This window comes from Callospermophilus lateralis, chromosome 6 (genome assembly GCF_048772815.1).
Source record: "Callospermophilus lateralis isolate mCalLat2 chromosome 6, mCalLat2.hap1, whole genome shotgun sequence".
NCBI classification, from domain to species: Eukaryota; Metazoa; Chordata; class Mammalia; order Rodentia; family Sciuridae; genus Callospermophilus; species Callospermophilus lateralis.
Genome location: NC_135310.1, coordinates 13,511,740 through 13,527,029, shown reverse-complemented (window position 1 = coordinate 13,527,029; position 15,290 = coordinate 13,511,740). Strand labels below are relative to the sequence as shown.

The 15,290-nt window shown below is 36.0% G+C and overlaps 1 protein-coding gene across 1 annotated transcript in view; it reads left to right on the top strand.

Moving 5' to 3' along the window:
• Positions 1-3,201: 3,201 nt before the first annotated feature.
• Positions 3,202-15,290, top strand: part of Oprm1 (opioid receptor mu 1) — a 37,222-nt gene continuing 25,133 nt past the window's right edge. The window contains exon 1 of the mRNA XM_076858106.2: positions 3,202-3,669. Within this exon, the coding sequence (XP_076714221.1) occupies positions 3,380-3,669 (290 nt within the window). The 5' untranslated portion in view covers positions 3,202-3,379. The remainder of the gene's footprint in view (positions 3,670-15,290) is intronic.

The window sequence follows — 15,290 nt, the reverse complement described above, 5'->3', positions numbered from 1 at the left end:
ACTAAGGATTACTTAAGGTACTTCTTTAAATGCTTTACTAAATAAGTTGATTGAGTGGGGTACCACCTTCAGCTCCTTAAAAGAATCAATTCCTAAAGTCAGTTTTGTATCATTTATGTAATTTAATGTTGCCAATAATTCTTCTTGATAATTTGCTGACTACATACAACAAAATATTTTTTTCAAAATGCAAAAGTTAAGTTCTTTCATATACTATAGTCCTGAAAAACTCCTTTATTGTTGATGCTTACATTTTTGCTTTACAGAAAAGGAACCAGCTATCAACAAGCATGAGTAATTTAAGTCACAAGAAAGTAAATAGCAGAGCCTGGATTCCAAACTGCCTTTTGATGTAAAGTCCAGGGCTTTTGTCCACTCTCAGATTCCTCTCTCTTAGCTTTAACCAGTGGAGGTTGCTGAGGATTTTTTTTTTTTTTTGCTTGTTTTGTTCTTATTTACTTACTTCTTTTTTACCATGTAAATGAAAAAAAAATGTGGCTATTTTATTTTACTAAATAATTATGCAGCAATCCAGTGATCAAGGGTAATATTGTGTCATAATACAATTGCCTTCTCATTAGCTCTCCACGTGTAAACCTGAGATAACAGAAAATATCCTAAAACAAATACATAACATATTCTTCCAATCAAACCTTGGATGCCCCTTTTTTTTCTGGGCTTCAAACCACTGTACTTGTTTCATGCAGAGAACCTATGCTTCTGTTCCTCATTAATTGCTGTTAATCATGTGTTTCCTTAACAGACACTCAAAAAAATCAGGGCCTAGGTATTAAAATAAGTGTAAGATGATGACAAATGCATAAAGAACAAAAGCCAGTATACTCTGAAACTCAAGGAAGAGGAGTGACTCTTAGCATTTTCCTGGAATCCATCCATGTGATGACTAAATGCATTGCTTTGAAATTTACTATTTTCATGAATAATGTTTTATAATACAGGCTTGATCCCAATGATCTAGACTGATAGATAATAGATTATTAGATATTAGATAGATTATTCTTACTTCAAGTTGAAAGTCTGGTATAAGCAAGAAACCTCAACAAAAAAAAATCAGATGTTCCTATTATATGGATAAACTATTAAGGTTCAGGGTATTAAAGTTCATGTGGTTAGAATCTAGGTTAGAGTAAACAATTAGGATTATAGTTAATCAACTCATTTATTCAGTCCACCTCATTTATGAAAGACTCAAACTTTCACAAGATTTTAGACCACTCTCATAGGAAATATGGAGTTATGAAGAAAACTAATAAATAACAGAAGCTGGAATTTGAGATCTTTTCATGCTATACATTGATGGTATTAATATATTATTTTTATATAAATTTTATCTGGGTTTCTCAACACTATCTTAGTGCATGTATTTGGAAGAGAAATTAAATTTGTTCTGTATATTCTCAAATGGTATATTGAATGGTTAGGAGATACTGAGACACATACATTAATATAAATTAAGGGAGGACATATGATAATGCCCAGAAAATTTGCCTTAAAAATAAAAGGATAATAATTATCCTCAGTGGACCATGAGAAAGAGCAATAGAAGAAAAACATCAATCTCAGTTGAGAATATATGTTGAAGCCTAAAGTTCAAGTTCTTACTTTGATGAGAAAATTATCACTCTTAAGATGAAGTAACATATTCAAATTTATACAGTCCCCAAATTACAAATCTGTGTCACAAAGTAATTTAACTCCAAGGGTAGGGCTTGCTGCAGAATGCCTGTTTGTCTTTCACATGAAGTTCAGTGTAGACTGGTTTTGGGTTCTCAAGGGACTGGATGGGTGAATAGCAGGTTCAGTACAAGTGAATGGATACATTGTTTCAAAGGAGAATAAGACATTTTTACTAGTCTCTAGGAAATCTCTGAAACATTTTATTGTTGAAATTATACCCTTTCATGCAAATGGATAAAAATATTACTGAACACTGACAAAATGACCTATGATTAATACAGTTTACCTATGAGTTATCTGTTTTTAAGACAAATGCCTAAAAATAATACTGGAATTAAATGTTCCTTCCAAGCTTCCATCCTCCCTGCTTCACAGAGTACAGATAACTTTCCACAAACAATTGGGAATATTTATTTCCAATGTTTATGTTTAAAAGGTATAGATATGTGCAAAGACAAAAATGTGTAGGAATGAGAGTGAGTTCAGAATTAGTGAATATTAACTTCACAAAATACCTTACTCCTGTAATACTTATAAGTTTATTTCTAAATAGAAGCACCTGTGAACTTAGAAATGAGATACAAATCTAAAAATCCATTAGTGTCCCTCAAGGACCTTGCTGTGGGCCACTTTGGTTCCAGTAACCTATGTAACTCCTCCTGGAGTTTCACACTAGAAAACACACTGAAACAGTGCAGATTTGTTGAATTGTATCGCCCTTCTTAGAAGCATATGTCTCTCTAGTAAGTCTGTTCCAAACAGGTCTTGAGATTTAAGACGTGGAGCATCAACATTCTCTTTAGTGAACCTGGGTTTTGTAACCAGTTCTTGTGCCCCTTTCTCACTAAGACAAAATCGAAGACAAAAAGAGCTTTCACTCTAGGAGACATTGGAGAGTTAGGGGTAAAAGCAACATGTTTCCTCAACAAAGTTTTTTTGTTTCTTATTTCTTTTTCAGGAAAAAAAAAAAAGATTACTCTTGTTTCAGAAAAGTCTATAAGGTTGGAAATTTAAGGCTCACCATTTTCCTTTTTTCAAATGTAAGGGATTGGTGCAATAAGAATATCACAAGAGGGGAAGTGGAAGTAGAAATGGGAGAACATTGAGGCTTGGGGTGTAAGGGCTGTTAGGGTTGCGTGGGACAGTGTCTTTCCTGTCTGATTATAGAGAGAGAAAACGGTGCTGGGAAAATGGAGTGATGTCAGCCCCCTTTCTTATGCTTTACAGCTGCCAAGAAACCCTGTGTCTCTCCCCAGCCTGTCTCCCCAACTCCCTTCTGCATTCTGCCACCGCCCCCTTAGATGTTAGAAGTGTTTGCAGAGCACAGTGCCCAGGGAAGAGCTGGACTCCCTGAATTGCTTTGCGCAAAATCCGCCCCTCTCCTCTCCCTCCTCTCCAGACTCCGCATCCCACACAGCCCTCCCTCCCCGCGCCTGTCGCTGTGGGGTTGGGGACGTGCCTCTGTGTACTACTAAAGTGGGAGGGGGCAGCAAGCGGAAGATCATGTCAGATGCAGCTTCCCCCTTCTGCCTGACGCTCCCCTCCGGTTCCGCCAGAGTTGGTCCCTGTAAGAAATAGCCGGAGCTGTGGCAGCGGCGAGAGAAAGCGGCTGAGGCGCGTGCGAAAAGTCCGGGAGCTCCGGGTTACCTCGCGTCCTGGTCCCCAGCAGGCCGTCAGCACCATGGACAGCAGCGCCGTCCCCGCGAACGCCAGCAACTGCAGCGACCCCTTCCCGCGATCGAGTTGCCCCCCAGCACCGAGCACCAGTTCCTGGGTCAACTTGTCCCACTTTGATGGCAACCTGTCCGACCCATGCGGTCCGAACCGCACCGAGCTGGGCGGGAGCGGCGGCCAGTGCCCTCCGTCCGGGAGTCCTTCCATGATCACGGCCATCACCATCATGGCCCTCTACTCCATCGTGTGTGTGGTGGGGCTCTTCGGAAACTTCCTGGTCATGTACGTGATCGTCAGGTAAGGAAGGCTCCGAGCGCAGACTGAAAAAGGGACACTTGGAGCCATAAAGCGGGAGGGTGAGAGAGGGGAGTTAACAGGGGCACCGGTGGACAGAGTGATGCTGTCTGTGTATCCAAAAGTATTTTCCTATTTTTCCCTCCCTTGGATCAAGAAAGAGTCCCAAATCCCAAAAGCAGAGAAGTTCCTTTGATAAAAGCTGTTAAAGGTCTAACAGTGGGGTGGGGGTGCTCTTTGGTAAAGCCCTCTTATACTGAGACAAGGGGGCTCTTGGTATAGTGTCCTATGTATGGTCTGCCCTTCTGCATGAGCTATGGATAAATAAAGTTGGTGAATAATGGGGGTGGAATTCTGAGGAGTTTTTCCCTAATTGAGTTGCCGAATTTTCTCACTTGTTTAAAGAGATGCACCTTGCCAACTTTCCTACACTGGCTGCTTTAGGATGTACTACAGCCCCACCCCTTCTCCCCAGTCATAGAATCCTGCATGTCCTTCTCTCTGCATCTTGAGGCCACACTAGGGAGAGGGAGTTTCCCTGGCATTTCTTTTTGGTAGGTAGTTGTACTTTGTTGTAGCAAATATGACAGTTGTGTTGCCTAGATGAGTTTGCAGTTGCTAGCTGCAGATCTATTAGAGGAATGATAAATTGCATCTGGAACACATAAGATGGTTCAGAAGAACTGCAGGACAAAACTATTTTTCAATGTCTCCACAAGTTGAAGTGACTAAAAGCAGCAGAAATCAGCATTACAGACTATTATTAGAAAGTTGTACAAGGTGCTTTGGGGAATAAAAAGAAAGAAAGTGTATTTATCTAATAAAATTATTTCAAAGGAGTTAATGGTCCATGTTATTTGCCCAGATGTTCCATGTGTGTTTGGCAAAGTGTGTACAATCTCAGTTTTGAGACTCTCAATACTTGGATTGATGCTGATTGTGTTGACATTGACGTGTCTATTCAATTCTATATGTGAATGTAAAATATTAACACATTCACTTTTGTTAAAGTAGGTAAAATTTTAACACTTCAAAATGGCTCCAGATTTGAGTTTTTCCTTCCACTTTGGGTTATATGTACATTGTGAACATGGCATTGTCATATTTAGTTACAATATTTGCTTCATCTTTTCAGCAAATACTGCAGATTTAGATGGAGCTCTTGAATCATTTATCAGTCTCCCCATTACGCTTTTATCCCCAAGGTGCTGTAAATTGCATGCAATTGAGTCTTTCTACTTTCTTTCTGCTTCTATGTCTGATTTCTTTAATTAATAATTGTTAAAGAGTAAAGCAAATTTTCCTGATCTTTTGATGGGAAATAAGAACAGTAGTGTCTCTGAGAAAAGAGCACCATCTATTGAAAGGAAAGCTAACAACAGAGAGAAAAATACAAAAAAAAAAAAAAAAGGAAAAGAAAATTCTTTTCAAAGAATTTAGCTTTGAAAACATTTAGCTTCTGTAATTCAAAACAAACACTCATATCAGAGACTAAAACAAGTTTTATTCTGCAGTTATGACAATAAAAAGCATAATTAAAGGCCTGTCTTACAAAATAAAATGTTTCTTTTCATTTTTTCCGGAAAAAAAAAAAGACCTTTATAGAATCATAAGCTAACAGAAATAGAAGGGATGAGAGATCATCTATGATAGATGAGTAATCTGAGGCACAGTATAAATTATTTGTCCAAGAACAGATGTTTCATTAGTTCAATGTCACTGAATGTCTCTTAGATAACATAATTTTCTTATTTTATTATGGTAGCAAATCATGATTTGAGTTAATTCAACAATTAGGTTGACAGAGTGAGTTTAGTTTGCAGTAATAATGTGGGAATAACAAATAACCCCCAAATGTATGTATGCAATCCTGAATAACAAAAGCATGAGAAAGAAATTTCTAAAGCATCGAAAAATCATGCCTTTTGAAATACAATCTTTTATTTCTGTTATTACTTCGGGGCATTTTCCTTCATCATTTTCCTCCCCTTCAGTTTTTGTTTTGCTGTAAAGAGAGAACCCATAGAGCAGCAATCAGCTGAGAAGTAAGCAGTTTGGTCCCATCCCAGTGTCTAAGAGGTTGCTGGTTGAGTGAGTTTGCTTTAAAGGCATTAGCTGTCACCTATTGTTCACTGGGAGAGACATGGTGACGTTGCTTCCTCCTGGGAACATGATATTATGCTTTACTCTCTGTACTGAGAGTTCTGACAAAATGCAGTACTATTTGAAGGATCAACCCAAACACCCACCTGTGGCAGGCTGGGTGTTTAATTCCGAGGTCAGATAACCCTCGGGGAATTTGACAGTGAAACAGCAAAATGGGCAGTTCAGGGACAGATGAAGGGATGGACAAAGCAGCTGAGGACTGGAGGTCTTCGTCCAGTTAGCTGAGGATATCCTACTCATAGTATCTAGGCCACAGAGTTTTAACTACAAAATGATCAGCTCAGGGTTATTACGAGCCCTGCTAAAGGATGGAAATGTTTCTCTCTTTTGAAGTATTAAGGAGAAATGCTCATTTTTTTTTTGACTCCCTAACATTTAACAAATAATATTGGTTGATTAAGTACAGTTTTCAGGCCAAATTTAGGTAATATTTATAAGAATAACTTGATATATGGAATGAATCATGAGACTAAGATGACTATGGAAACAGGTACTGCAGGTACTACAAATGTGGTCAGGCCTCTGTGTTCTGGGTCTCCTAACATCATCACCATCACCACCGTCACCACCATCCCACCTTCATCAACAGTATTATTAAATGCTTCAAAAACTTAAATGGACTTTTACATAGTGCTGTTCTAAGTAATGTAAGAGAGGGAAAGGCATAGTGTCCTATGATCTAAAGACTTAAAATCCAGATGTTAAACAAAAGAAATATTACACCAGAATGGCAATATGTAAATCAATGGTTCTGCAACTGATGTGATTCTGCAATCTGTATATGGGGTAAAAATGGGAGCTCATAGCCCACTTGAATCAAAGTGTGAAATATGATATATCAAGAACTATGTAATGTTTTGAACAACCTACAATAAAAATTAATTAAAAAAAAATAAAATCACACTGGCAACATTAAAAAAAAAAGAAATATTACAAGTAGCCACCCTCTGAAAGTATATTGGGGTTTAAAGAGAAAAAAAAAACACTTTCAGGATAATATTATTAAGAAATGACACAAAGATTTGGGAAAATGTAAAGATAAAAATACTGTGAAAAGTAGCATTTGTTTTAAATGGGATGACATTACTGACAAGCATCTTAATAAAAAATATCAAAATACTATACAAAGTTATAGCCAACAGAGATGTTTTACTTACTGAAGATATTATGTGAACTATCGAATTAACTATAATTAAAAAACTAATAGAATTCCAGATGGGTTGGTGAGATTTTCTTTTCAAAGAGACTTAGCAAAGTACCTTTGAAATTGTTGTGCACAGACATCTGAAGATAATGGAGGACTAGAAAGTTTTAGTTCCTATGGACTATGGAAACTATTCTTTTTGTAAAATTTCAACAAGTCATGACAAAATGAACTGGGGGTACAGTGAATACAAAATCCTAGGTTTGGAGAGGGGGGAAAGGATTGTCAAATGATATTGCCTTATCTTTCAGATTGATTCTTAACTTGGTTAAATTATCAATATGAATAGACATCTGAAAATACCATTTAAAGCTATGAAAAAATGTCATTGCTATTCTCCTTTCCTAAAATATATTTCTAATTTAAAAAAAAATCTTAAGACTTTATTATTGCTCCATGTACTAAATATTTGGCTCAGGTTTAAATTACCAAAGTATCAGTCATGACTTTTTAGAACAAAGCATATTTTAGACTTAATTCATATCAACACGGCCAAGAACACAGGAATAATAATATTTCATTTGATTTAAGGATGTATGTGCACACATGCATATACATGTATATTTGAGTTAATTTAAATGTATGTCACTGAATATGTTCACTAGTGAATTTCATAAAATAAAGATGATTACTTATTTAAAAATTCAAATATTGATGATATTCTCTTTCACTTTGCAGACCACAAAAATATCTTAATTAGAAGATGGATTATAAAATGAATTTTAAAAAACTCCTAAATAAAATTCTAATTTTAACATAATAGTTAATATCAAAGTATGCCAACTTAATTGCATATCATTCATTCATCAATGGAAAGCTTCTGATATCTATTACATTTTTAACTTTGCTATTTTCCATAGAGGATATTAATTCTGTAGGGAACACCTCACCCTCTTCCTGGAAGTCTCCTGAATACATTGAGTTGCTTTTATTTTCCTGAGTTGGAAACTAACTTTGTCATTTGCATAATTAAGTTTTCTAAATTCTTCTTGCTCTCTCAATTATTTTCTTCCTTCAAAAAACTACCTTATATTTTTGAAATGTTTTGAACATAAAACAGTGTTAATTATATAATGACTCTCCTGTACTGAAAATTACATATTAGCTTAGTATGCCCAAGGCTCTGAGTTCAATCCCAGCACCAAATATATAAATATATTTTAATAATTTATGTATAAATTGTATGTATAGTGTTATGATTATATAAATTAATATTACTAATTATATTACATATATATTATTAAACAAACTATCAACAATTATATTAAATTTATATATATATATATAGAGAGAGAGAGAGAGAGAGAGAGCAGTTGAAATCTTTTCTTTGCTTTCATTACCCTCCCTCCCATGAGACTGCCACTATTGTGAACTTGATGGTAATTGTTTATATGCATATTTGTATTATATATCTGTATTTTCACAAACAAGTTGTCTTTTTTATACATTCTTATAACTTTATAATTGGTAGTGTAGTGAACACCAAAGTTACTAAACATAATTTTACTATTTACCCCAAGTAGTTCTAGTTTGATCAAATTAATGATAGAAGCTGGATATCAAACAGAACAAATATAAAAACCAATGACCAAACATTCTTGGTTATCATTTCTCCTGAAAACGTTCAACTGACCTACGAAAAATTGGTTTACAAAGTTCCATTTAATTTGATCTGGTGAAGCCCACTAACTCTCTGCATCAATTTAAGATGCAAAATTCAGAATATAACTAAGACATGAAAGCAAACATTTAAATGTTCCCCCATGAGTTAAAAAGAGAAGGGGCAGAAGGAGGAAGGGTGTGTGCCATGCCCTCCCCACCCTGGGACTATGCTCTTAGGCATCCATGCAGCCCTAACCTGGGGCCTCTGTTTACAGGTCTTCTTATTGAGCAGCCATGATGAGGTTCTTGCCAGGAACCTCCAAGGAAATATGGTCAGAGTTCTTACACATGAATCACTGTGTGAGGGGTTCTAATAAAAGAAGAGATCATTCTGTTCTAGGTGGGTTTCTATCCAGACATGAAAAATGTCAATAATGTCAAGTACTGTTCTTTTTTTTTTCAAATTCAATTAATGAATCACTCATTAGTTCTACGTAAATAGGTGTCTGAGTATGCTGCTCCAACAGAACACCATAAACTTCTAGGATAATCGTCACCAACAAATGTCTTACCTGGTGTGGGTCCACCCTGGGTTCACAGGCAGCTATGTTCTTGCTGTGACCTCAAATGGGAAATGTGGCCAGGGAGCTCTCTGGGACCTCGTTTATAAAAGCACTTATTATTCATTAGCTCTCTATCTCCATGACCTAATTACCTCCCAAAGGAGACACCTCTAAGTACCATCAGATTGGAGATGGTTTCCAAAACCTGTATTTTATGGAGATATAATTGATCTTAAAGTGATACAAATACAACCTTTCAAAAATACTAAGTATTAGTATAATTTGAAGTAATGTCTGAATAAATTAAATTAAACTGATCCACTCATTGTCTTCTTTTTTTATTTAATCTCTCTTTTTAACTTTTTCTCCTGTTTACTCACATTATTTCTCTACTTTTTTTCCTATCAAAATTTTTCTTATTTTTCAATTTCCAGCTATAATCTATTCCTTTAGGAGATTCACCACAGAACTCATAGGACCAACTTTCCTGTAGTGAAACCAAAAATATCTACTACTATTGTGAAAAAATCTTTTCATTTTCTCTAGGCCTTCTAAAATGTCACTCGATAGTCCATGAAGACTTGAACTACATATATATTCTCATGTTAGCTAAGAAATTCAACAAAATTGGCCAACATGATGATGCACCTCTAAAATACAATGTAATTCAAAGTTTTTCGAAATTCAAATTTACCTCAGATGAATCTGTTGTAAATGCTAATTCAGATAATTTTCCCAATTCATTGTTTTGTTCATACCTATTTAGTTTTTTTCTCACTTGTCATGAAAAATAATTCATATTGTGGATTGACGTTACAAATCAGAAACTCGAATACAGATGTATAAATCCATCTGTGCACCCGTATATAACTCCATAAACTTTGAATAAGGAATAGGTTGTTTATTTTTATAATGGAAACAGAAAGTAAAAGTTGCAACTTTTGAGCCAACTATTCAATCCTTGAATTTGTTTCATGTGTGTTTCTGTTTAAAGATCCTTATTGAATGTGGGTTGTTGATTTGATAATACTGAACTCAGCATCAATACTATGCGCCTGAATTTCTATTTGAACAAAGCTTATTTCACACACATACTTTCTCTTTAATGTGTATTAGGAACACTAGACAGAACTTTAACAATGTGCTCGGGGTTATTATAAACAGTGAAATCAAGGACAAAAACACTACAATGCAACAAACCTTGCAAAACCTAGATGGCAGAAAGGACGCTTGTTCCCAGTGTGAGGCAGAACCAGAAGACACAGCATGGCCCTGCTGACTACACCTGGGACCTTGAACCTAGAGCAGTTTAAACTGCTTTCACATGTCCACACAAGTCCTTGAATAAATGCAAAAGCCCACAAGTATTATTTTGGAATTCCAAATCATTTTAGTCAAGTCTCAAATACAGAATCCTCATATGATATGGTTTGAATATATACACAACAACTTTCAAGGAAATGTAGGCAACTCTTGGTATCCATGGCACTTTAGTCCCAAGACCCCTGTGGATACCAAAATCCTCAAATGATCAAGTCTCTTACATAGAATGACATTTACATAAAACCATGTGCATCCTCCCATATACTTTAAATCATCTTTAGATTAATTATAATATCTATAATGAAGTATAAATGCTATGTGAATATAGTTGTGTTTTATTGTTCAGGCAATAACAAAAAAAAAATCCTGTACATGCTCCATATGGACACAACTTTTTTGCAAATATTTTTGATCTTCAGTTGGTTAATTGCATGGATTTGGAACCACCAGACACAGAAAGCTGGTTGTATTTTTTAAACACAACTGAAGAAGAAAATCAGGAAGTTATTCTTCACATTAAATGTGGCAGCAAATTGATGACTTTGGAAAGTTTTATGTTTTTAATACCATTTATTATAATCAGAAGAAATAGCTTGAAAACCAAATCCTTTTTCCAATGATTCACTCGTCAGTTTACCATCAGACACTTGGGCACACCACAAATTTTAAACAGGTATGGAACATTGTAATAAAATTGGAAATTTTATTTCCATATTGAAATAAAATTCTCAAGATTAAGTTGATTCCCTTATTCTAGTTTTTATAGTATACCAACAAGGGCTCTGTCTACAATTTAATGACCCCAGGTCTGCTGATTAGCATCCTTCCCAAGAATGCACGAATAACTAGGGATTCAATCTGGACCATTAAAATCTATTTTATGTAGAAAATACTGTCATTAGCTAAAGCAAAGTTTGAATTTAAATGACTTCAGGGTTAGAATCTCACCTCATTTTACTCCATTTTGAAGTACCTATGACTCACACACATTGGATGAAGAGTGATCACCTTGCTCAATATTTCCTATAAAAGTCCAGAAAGTAAATATTTTAGGTTCTTGCAGCCGGATGGTCTCCGTCATAGTAACTAAGTCCTGCCTGTCAATCAGAAGCAGACACAGGCAACACATAATGAATGGGCACGAATGCATTCCAGTAAAACTTCGTATGGACACTGAAATTTTAATTTCTGCATAATTTTCAAATATTTTGAAATATTTTACCTTTGATTATTCTCCAACCATTTAAAAATGCAGAACCCTTCTTAGCTGGTAGGTCATAGAAAGAAGCAGTGGGTTAGATTTGAACCGTAACCTCTCATTTGCCAAACACAAATATAGAGGATCCAAAACAAAACTTATGTTCTTGCATGGTCATGGAATAAAAACATAGTATTTTCTTTGGCAATTTTGATTACACGTTGTCTAATGGATAAAGATAAAGAATTTTGTTAAAATGACCTTTCAACAACTTCCAGAATTTTTCAACTTCAGAAAATAAAATACACATATGATGTTAATACAAACCAACAGTTATCATAGATTGCCTGACACAGAATATTGATTTTCTAGAAATTGATGTTAAAGTTGAGGTCTAATAGCAATGACACAGGATTCTTCCTACGTTTTTCCATGACCCTATCTCTAATCCCTAGTTTTATATTTGGCCCAGATTACTAGCAATGTTCATTATTACCCCTAGCCAGGGATTAAGGAACAAGTCTTAGGAAAGAGCATTTCTGAAGAATTTCTCTCTATAGAATATGCTTTGTGCTTATCTCAATTCAGTGCAATTTTCTAGGCTTTCTCACAGTATTTTCTATCTTCAATCATTTGGAAGTTTTCACACACAAAAAAAAAAGCTGAAACATCTGAAAATGCTTATTAACTTTTTCGCATATACAAAATCTGTCCTCGAAGCCACCTATGTCTGCCCACCAGCCATGCTGCACCCACCACATGCACCCACCACATGCACCCACCACATGCACCCAGGAAGTGAGCGGCAGTTTGTTCTCACTTAATCTCTCTTTATGCCATTTCAAACACAAGAGCTCATTGCTTGGGAGATTTTTTTTCTTTTTCTTTCTTTCTGACTTAGATAACTAACTTGTTCATATTTTAAACATTTATTTTCTGCAGTTGTCAAAAGATGCCTTGAAAATTATTATTTTCCTATATTTTGGAATTCAGACTGTCCAGATGGATCAAAACAAGCTCGAGGGTTGGCCCAAGTGCTCTGAGGATGTGTGTGATCTCTTGGCTTTCTGTTCATGGTTTTGTTTAATGTCTTCACAAAAACCCATTGAAATCTCCTTCCTGCCTGGCTCCACATCTTTAATCCAACCCCCATCCATCCCTGTCTAAATGACTCCTCTTTTGATCAATGGTACTCAGAGAAAACCGTCTGGCATGTACAGAAATTCTTTAGATTATCCAGATGGCCTCCAGGAAGAAGTTTGCAAGGAAAGCCAAGTTGAAGGAGAGTTTTAACTGGGTGACATATTATCCACTGAAAAATTCTATCATTCCTAGAATCTCTTAAGTGAGAATCAGATCCAAATTCTAGCAAGGAAACCAGTCTTTATAAAATGAATGATAAACTTTGATATTCCTACCTACTGGAGTATCAGAGTTATTGCATAAATTTTTAAAGATGCTTAGACACAGAAGGAGGGACTTCCCGCATATGCTGGAGCAGTGGCTGGTCTCTCTCCTGCTTGTTCACTATCATGACCTCGGAAACTTAAAAATAAAGCAAGTCAGCCTCAGCTAATTAAATCAGAATCTCTGGGAATAGCTTCTGGGCATAGGTAGGTATAAAATTTTCCCAGTGATTCTAACATGCAACCAATATCCAGAAGCACAGGGTAGGCTTGACCCTATCCATTTTATTGATGAAGAAAAAAATGAGTCCCTGTGAAGGAGATTCAAAAGACATGATGATATATTTTATTGCTCTAAACTTTAAGAAGTTGTTTATAGAACAAGTAGGAAATTGCCTTTCAGAAAAGCCCATGGTCAAGATGTTTTAGACATATTCCTGAATTTGACTCACCAGCTGCCTTCAGAGGAGACCCTATGGAGCAGATAGGGTAGGAAACCTGGAATGAAAAGAGACGTTTGAATCTCTGCCCATTACTAGTTAGTTATAATAGTCAATGCATGCAAACTACCTCATTAGTTAACCCTCACAAAAGGAATAATAGCAATGTTCAATCTCACAGGGATTTAGGTCCAAATTAGACAAGCTATGTAAAAATGGGTGGTAAATTGGAAGTGCCGTATATCGGTAAAGAGTTCTGACTTGGCTCCCAGGTCCTCTTCTCCACTGCTCTCAAACATCAGTCACCATATTAATGCACCCAGGACTTTTGACTTTCCTTAGGTAAGGATTAATATTCATTATATTTAATTATGATTTATTTTTTAGAATCACAGTTTCTACAGTGAAAAAAAGACAGCACTATATGTTTTGGGGTGAAGGGGATGGGGTGTGCAGGGGGCGGTCCATTGTTTGGTTGTCATTTGGCATTCCCATCAGTGCTGTCCAAATGTGCAGGGCCATTCCAAAACCAATCTGTTGGTGGCCACAATGATGTGAAGAAATTCTAAGGATGAATAAATGCAATTTATTTGATCCCCTAGTGATAAGTCTTCTTACATTTTCTAATAAATTCAGAAGGAAAGAGATGCAAACCTTTTTTTTTTTTTTTTTTTTGAGACAAAACAGCTATTTTCGTTACTTAAATCTTTCACTTTCAAATGGGTGTTGCAGTTAAACTCCTATTTACCCAGCAATGTTGTTTCATTGATTCAGAAGTTCAGTCTTCTCTGAACTCTGGCTTTAGAAATTTAGGCATTTAAAATTCCACCCCACAACTCATCATCCTGACCTATGGTGAGTCTGATTCTCTAATCAAAGTAAAGTTGGTCAAAAGATGGAACTCACCATGAAAGATGATGAGTGACAACCCTCCGAGTCTACATGTCTGTGTCTTCCTAACACCTTCATAATGGATTTTTCCAGGACTTGCAAAACCATGTCTGCCAACTTCCAAAATCACAGCAATAAACTCTGTGAATAAAACAAGTGCAGAGTGTCAGGCAGAAAAGACACCCCTGAGGCTTCCAGTGCCCTCTGAGAACTAAATCTCTTCCAAGTACAGAAGCTGTGGGGAACAGGAGATCAATACAAGGGAGGCCTTCTTTGATTCTAAACACTTTCCCACTGCAACACTGGGTTCAGGGCCAGTGAGAGGTTGAGCTTTTTGTGGGGGAGGATGAAATGTTAATTGAAAAATGTTGCCAGCAATACAGCCCAAACATCAGAACCTGATTGTGCTGCCAAGAAGAACAAGGGAAATTATTATCGACAGACAGTATAATTTTATACTTACTCAACCCCCATCAGCTCTGGAAAGAAAACCACATGTGTCGAATAAAATTAAACATGAGCTTGCTTCTTACCATGTTGGTGATCTAAGTCCACTGAAATAAGTGGTCCCATTAAAAACAGGCAGCACTAATTGAGATCTTCGGAATAGTCTTTTCCTTCTGATAACAAAAAGAAGCTTAATTAATTTCTTTGTAAAATAAACAAAGCCAATATCTCAGGACTAGAGATACTGCTTAAAATTTCATACAACTTTAAATTTTTCATTATATTGAGTAATTTGATTCTCATTAAATTTTTGTGAGTATAGTCAGGGAAGAAATTGTTAACCAGACTAATGCTAAAGAAGATTGAACACATTTGCTACATTTG